General features: G+C 35.6%; 1 protein-coding gene and 1 pseudogene across 3 annotated transcripts; both read left to right on the top strand.

The window, feature by feature from the left end:
- The first annotated feature begins 1,770 nt into the window (after nt 1-1,770).
- LOC113361099 lies at nt 1,771-2,551 on the top strand (annotated as a pseudogene).
- LOC113361100 lies at nt 2,144-5,844 on the top strand. Of its 3 annotated transcripts, none has more exons than XR_003364943.1 (6): nt 2,144-2,239; nt 3,271-3,476; nt 3,892-3,965; nt 4,110-4,209; nt 4,460-4,641; nt 5,576-5,844. XR_003364943.1 is itself a non-coding variant. In XM_026604463.1 (5 exons), exons 2-5 carry the CDS (start codon nt 3,412-3,414, stop codon nt 4,539-4,541), a joined length of 321 nt encoding a protein of 106 aa, XP_026460248.1. In that variant the 5' UTR covers nt 2,144-2,239; nt 3,271-3,411; the 3' UTR covers nt 4,542-5,065. The 3 variants fall into 3 exon arrangements, 1 of the variants encoding a protein (XP_026460248.1); XR_003364942.1 differs by having other exon boundaries at nt 5,537-5,844; XM_026604463.1 differs by lacking the exon at nt 5,576-5,844 and having other exon boundaries at nt 4,460-5,065.
- The last annotated feature ends 971 nt before the right edge of the window (nt 5,845-6,815 follow it).

The following is a 6,815-nucleotide window of genomic DNA, read 5'->3' as shown; positions in this document are numbered from 1 at the left end:
TAAGGATTTGTGAGGCGTAGGCTTTAGAAATTTGGATACTTTTAACATTGCTCTTACATGTAAGTTGGTTTGGAAACTTGTTACTGAGCATGATGATATATGGATCCAGATTCTTGGTGCTAAGTATTTCTATAACTGTAGCATTCTTCATTTACAAAAACTTAATGAGATTTGCTCCTGGATATGGAGAGGAATCTACATGTGTATTTATACTATTAGGAACAATAGTTTTTGGGACATCAGATATGGAACTAAAACCAAAATCTGGTTAGATTGCTGGGTCTTTGGACTTGATCATCCTCCTACTCCTATTGTAGGCTTAGTAAATTCTGTTTCCTATACCTTTGTTGCTGATCTTTTCTGTGCAGGCAATAGAACTTGGAACGTGCATTTAATTCATTATCTTTTTGATCTAGATACTACTAATAAATCCCTGCAATTGGTGAGGATACTCTTATCTGGCTTCCTGACAGAAAAGGGAAATTCAATGTTAAAAGTGTTTACAATGTTCTTTCTAGAACTCCTAATTCCCCCCAGGTACTCAATCTGTTTCTCCTCAGGTTTGGAAAGCTCTTTGGAAGGTTACTTTACCTCATAAAGTAAAAAATTTTGTTTGGAAGTGTCTTAAAGACATAGTTCCAACAAGAGATAAGTTATCTAGATATAAATCTGAGATTGATTTGAAATATAGTTTGTGTAAACATCCTGCAGAAACTATTAATCATCTTTAATTTCTTAGATTGTCCCTATGCTAGATCAGTTTGGTTGCCTCTTAACATCAATGTTGGCAATATTATGGCTCAATATGGTTCTTTTAAGAACCAGATACTTTCTCGGTTCTCTGCAGTAACTAATATTAATTTTGGTGCAAGAATTACTAGACATGAATTAAACAGATTACTTATGGTGTCCATCTGGACAATTTTGAAAGATAAATGTTCTAAGATTTTTCAGAACATCATTTCTAATAGGTCTATGTCTATAGATGTTATTAATGGTATATCCAATAATGATGTTCTGCAGGTTCAAAATTGGATGCCACCAAATAATGCTTCTGTGAAAGTTAATTTTGATGCTTCTTTTAAACATGATACTTTACAAGGAGGCATAGGATTAATTATGAGAAATTGTGCGGGTTCTTGTCTTGGAGTACAAGGGCAATTCTTCAATGGAGGAATGAGGGCAGGAGTTGAAGTTGAAGAACTAGAATGCAAAGCAATGAAAGCTGATGCTACTTTGGCTGTTGTAAAGAACTTCAACAATGACATCTTTGAATCAGATTGTGAGGTCTTAATAAAATCATCAATGAATCAAATTTCTATGTTCATTGGATGAAACAATCTTTAGTTTACAATGTTCTTTTAAACAAATTTCTACTTTGGCTTCTTTTAAGTAAAATCGGTAGTTGGGAGTGTGTTTCAGTTAAGAGAGAGGTGAATAGTTTGACTGATAAACTTGCTAAAAAAAGCTAGAACAACACAATCAAACTTTGAATTTCACAATGATCTTCCTCCCGATAATCTTGTAATTTCTCATTAACTATCAATGCAATTCTCTTTTGAATTAAAAAAAAAATCGCTTCGCCATAGCTTAATAGTAGCGAAACTCAATTACTACAGTCTTTCGCGTCGCTTAACTACATTTTGAAGTTTATCACATCTAATCCACCTTCACTATAAACTACTTTCCGAGAACTCAGTTTTGAATTGGTAATGAGTATACTATTTTCTAGTTTTTACACTTCCAGACAAAACCTTTTTTTTTTTCCGGAAAATTGGTTCTGCACCCATTTAGGCGTTAGTCTTTTCCTGTATTAATTGCAGTATTTCTTAAGTTGGAGATAAGTAAACATTTCCCGGCTTCGTGAAATGGTCGACGGTTTCAAGCCGGTCATTTCAGATTTCCTAACTCTTCCTCTTCCGACGATAGCCGTTGTATCCGGTCGCGCTGCAGCTGCTGGATTCATGTTAGCTTTGGTCCATGATTATGTTTTGATGAGAAAAGATAGAGGAGTTTTGTACATGAGTGAGATTAATGTTGGCTTGACTTTTTCTGATTATTTCATGGCTTTGATAAAATCGAAGATCACATCGCCGACTGCGCGAAGGGATGTTGTTCTTAGAGCTGCGAAATTAACTGCGGAGAAAGCTGTGGAATATGTGTATTATTGATTCTGCTTATGAGAATTCGGAAGAGACGATGAAAGCTGGATTGAAATTAGGGTCTAAGAAATGGAAAGGTGAGATTTATGCTGATATCAGGATGAATTCTTATTCTGAGATTCCTGAATTGCTTGGATTAGTTGAGAATTTCAAATCTGTTATTCCTGCTAAACTTTGATCATCTTCTTCTGATGAAGAAAAAGTTGGGAAACTTGGGTTGGAGTTATCTTTTAATTTTCACTTTTATCATGTATCTTTCTCTAGCATGATTATTTCCAGGTAAAACAGTAATTTTATCATGTTTGAAAAATTTGTTCTGCACCCATTTCCATTCAAAGAACTGTTACTGGGTAAAGATGTAAATACTCAATTGCCTACTCCTTCAACTATGTTAGGTGTTAGTCATTTTCTGTTTCAATTGCATAATTTCTAAGTTGGAGTCTATTCTATGACTCCTCATGTGGTAGCATGGGCACTCTTTATATACAATCTGGGTCCAATTCTATAGTTGTACATTCTTACTCTTCTATAATATTATTGTTCTTGGAGAGCGATTGGCTGAAGTAGTGAAGTTGCATAATAGTACCCATTGCAGACGGATGTACTCATTTGCATAATAGTACCCAAGTATTCTATCTCCAGGTATTTCAGACTTTCAGTCCGCGAGCCCATCAGTACCATATACATGTTCTTAATATCAGTTGTGCAGGGTAATTTCTCTTAGAAGTTTTTCCTTACTTTCTAAGGATCTTTAGATTTGTGGCTCTCAGGGTAAATCAGCTCAGAATCTGCCAAAATCTGAGTACGTACACTCAATTTATAATTTTATACTTCGCATGCTGTGCTGTGAAGTGTATGTCAGCTTGATCTCCCAATCCCATAAAAAGGCATATACAGCGTATGCTAGTTATGGATCTTATGATTGAACTCTTCCAATTTAATTCAATAATGCTTTAATGAATATTTTGATGACTTTGTGCGAGTACATGCCTCGTGGAAGCTTAGAAAATCATCTGATCGGAGAAAGCTTTTCGTGCGCTGATTGCTGTGTTATTTGATACTTCTATTTTACCATTTTCTTGACAGTTTTGAGCTATTTTGTATGCAGGAGGATCCTACTTCTAAGCTATTTTTGGAAATCTGCAGAAGGTTGCTCTTGGAGCAGCTATGGGACTTCCCTTTCTTCACACTGCAGAAACAAAAGTCATTGTAAGGACTTTAAAAGTTCGAATATCCTGCTTGACTCGGTATGCAACTCCTCCTTCACATTGAAGATTCAGCTCTCACACCTACGGTGATTATTTTAGCTAAACGGTGATCACTTTTTCTCTAATCATTTCAATGATTTTTCTTACTTTACTTTAGAGTTTAAAATGTTGATAGTTATACTGTATAGAAGCGATGTATCTACTTTGATGAAAAGTATTCTTGATTTCTTTTAATAAAATATTAAGATTGGGTTTCTGAAACGTTAGTTTGTTGTTTGATATTTATTACTGGGCTGGGGTTTGCTTGGTTGGCCCTTTAGGCAGAAAGCAGATTAAAGCTTGAAAACTATCTTAATGCAACAACATGATTAAATTGGTACGAAAGGAATGCCTACGCAAAAATGCATGGTATTGGTGACCATCGAAATGAGAATCTGTGTTTAAAGTTCTTTTGATAGTATCTTTTAATTCTGAATTTGGAGATCAAAGTTTTATACTAATGCTATACATGGGTTGTACAGAGTTGTTGCATCACAGCTCTTTGGAGTAAAGATGGGTCTGGCACCATTTTGCGATATCGGGAAAAGAGTGGAAGGTTGTTTCTTTTGTTGTCAATAGCCTGGTTTTTGTGAATTATTGAAACATGAAAGGAAGGGAATGGTTTAATCTCGTAGGGGTTTACAAAATCTTAAACTTTGTGTCTTACTTGTTATTGAAAACTCTTATTGTTCTTATGCAGATCTTTTGACCAAAATTTACAACGTCGACCGGAAGCTTACGCCAACAATGTTGAGCAATAGTGGGATTTTAAGTGCAGCATTTCCCCACTTTAGGAAATGGTGAGACAATTGATGCTGTGTGGTTTGGCTGATAGTAGTTTCTGTTGTTAACTGTTGAATCCTTGTCACCCTTATGTACTTAATTTTTTTATAGCTTTCTATAACTATAATAAGCGCTGATGCGGGTAACTTGACTTTTTGTTACATCCTCTTTCTATCTCTATCAGGAACTGTAATTAACTAACTATATGTTGGTCATGATATTAACCCGAACAATTGTGATGGTTCACTTTTCTTTTCTTTTTTGTAGGTGGGAAGCTGCACAAATTACAAATGTGGAAGTTGCAAAAATTGATAGGATAAGCCTAGGAACAAACAGTATATACGCATGAGATACCTATATAGCGGAATGCCCACTTCACTGGAACTATCCAAAGAGAGGGAAGATGCATTTCTTGCTGACTATTCTGAGCTGAGCTCATACAGATAAAGGTAAGAATGATATCCTAAGTCTCTTATCTTTGACGCTGATTCACCTAAATTTTACACAAAAGCCCGACCAGACATTTTATAATTTGTGAGATATTTAGTCTGGCTTTTGGAATGGGACCAGACAACCAATTACACAGACACAAATGCTTGAACAGATGGCAAACAAGATATTTAGTCTGGCCTTTTAATCGTTGTTTTTTAGTTGCTTGTCTATATTTTGCCGTAGCAAACTGCTTCCACCTTCTTGAGACTATTTGTTTTTGCCCAACTCTTCCTTCTGTTTGACTCCACAGAAGTTATGAAGATCGTCTGAGTCTCTGATGTGACTTGATCCTGGGTCAATAGCAACATGCTTCTGCCTACCAAATTTCTGTTTATGCAAAGAAAGAATAGAACTTAGAAAGTATAGATTTCCTGTTCAACAATTGGGGGATAGAGAGTGATTTTGTTAAACCACAACTGTGAAATTAAATTAGCATGTCGATCGTGGTTTTGGGATCGGCAGGTTCAGCTTGAGATTCCTTCAGATGGAGATAAAATATCGATATATAGAGGAAAACTCAAGCTTGAGATAATGAAATTGGTAGCAATTAATGGATGAAAAGTCAAATACTATTACTTTCTTTCTCATTACATGTTTTGCTGTTTTCAAGATACCCATTCAGTCATTGTTTTGTCATTTGAAGTGAGTCACCTGAGTTGCAGTTTTCATTTTAAAGCCACAACTGTATTCTTGATAGTTATAGAAGTTTCTAGACAACCTGAAGTTTCAGGGGCTCTATCAATCTTCTGCTTTAGGTGCCTTTTTTATTGACACATAGGTGCATACGACTTGGTCTCTCCATGATTTAATTTTTTTTTTGGCTAACCTTATATGTAGCTCTTTTACTGACAGGGTTTCTTAATGACTTCTTGAACTATAAATGTTTTCCAGAAGAGTTTATGAATTGGCCCGGTAAAGTTTATACTGCCAACTCAACACTCATGGAGCATCTTAGCAGGCGAGGATGGTTGGAATGTTTAAGTAGAGGTGGTTGTGATGTAACTGTAATTCTCAAGTCCAATATCCCATTATAGTTGCATGAGAATGCTTCTGTTGTATGGGAAATTGGAATATCTCAAAAAGAGAACGCTTCTGAACCATCTGTTCCTCCTACATTTAATGTGAGTGGCAGTGTTATCACATTCTTGAATTGAGTAATTTTTAAGGTCCATTTAGAATATTTTCTTTTTGTTGGATAGCTTTAGTTTTTATCTTGTATGCAGCCAACGTTGTACTCACAGCCAATATCTTATTTGTGATCATGCAAATTCATTTATGAAACCATAGGGCTTACCCCTAGTAGACCACTTCAATCTGAAATCCAACATTTCATATCGAAGAAAAAAGCGGTCAAACTTTGAAAAGAAAAAAATGGTCAAACGAGTGCGTCTTTAAACCAAAAAATAACGCGATCCGTGTTATCTGGCATTAATAATATTACGTGTTGAAATTAAATGGAACCCATCCTGAAATTGATATTACGTGCTGGAATTAAGCGGAGTGTTTTAAACCGAAATATAACGGGACATTAATTAAAGGAAATCCGATCCGAAACCTAAAAAAACTAAAAAAAATCCGCTATATACATCGATCGTATCATTGAGATCTGTTTCTTGTGGAATCCTGCTTCTCTAGAGAAAATTCAATTATCAAGTTTACTTGAATGGGTTGATAAACCCAAGGAATACGTTTTGATTGATTGTGTTTTGACATCACTACCTCCTAGTAGTAGATATGAACACGAACATGAATCGATGGTTTTACTCGTTTTTGGGTGTCCACTTGATGAGAAACATGTCTCTCTTTTGTTTTGCCACCCTGGTGAGAAGCAATGGAGAGTGAAGCAAATTCCCTTTGTTTTCAAGTCACGAGATATATCTCTCCGTTCTTTCAAAGGCAAGTTGTACGTAATATTTGAAAGGGCGGATCGCCTCTTAGAGATCGAAAAAGAAGAACTTCTTGACAACAACATTGAGAGTTTATCTTTAAAGCCCTTAGAGTTGAGTACCACAAGGGTTGTTCTACCACCAGAAGTATTTGCTGATTGCCTGTTTATTGCGGAGTCGGATGACGAAACTTTTAAGGTTTCAATTTCTTATATTCACGGAAGTAACGAAGTCATGGAAATAGA

The sequence above is a fragment of the Papaver somniferum genome, chromosome 3 (assembly GCF_003573695.1).
Source record: "Papaver somniferum cultivar HN1 chromosome 3, ASM357369v1, whole genome shotgun sequence".
Lineage (NCBI taxonomy): Eukaryota > Viridiplantae > Streptophyta > Magnoliopsida > Ranunculales > Papaveraceae > Papaver > Papaver somniferum.
This window is presented reverse-complemented; position numbering and strand designations above follow the sequence as displayed.

Excerpts from the sequence above, each read along its gene's own strand:
- LOC113361100 (XM_026604463.1), top strand. The coding sequence starts at position 3,412 with ATGCAACTCCTCCTTCACATTGAAGATTCAGCTCTCACACCTACGGTG. Across the intron at positions 3,477-3,891 it reads GTGATTATTTTAGCTAAACG|AGTTGTTGCATCACAGCTCT; the intron begins GTGATCACTTTT and ends TGGGTTGTACAG. Across the intron at positions 4,210-4,459 it reads TTTCCCCACTTTAGGAAATG|GTGGGAAGCTGCACAAATTA; the intron begins GTGAGACAATTG and ends TCTTTTTTGTAG.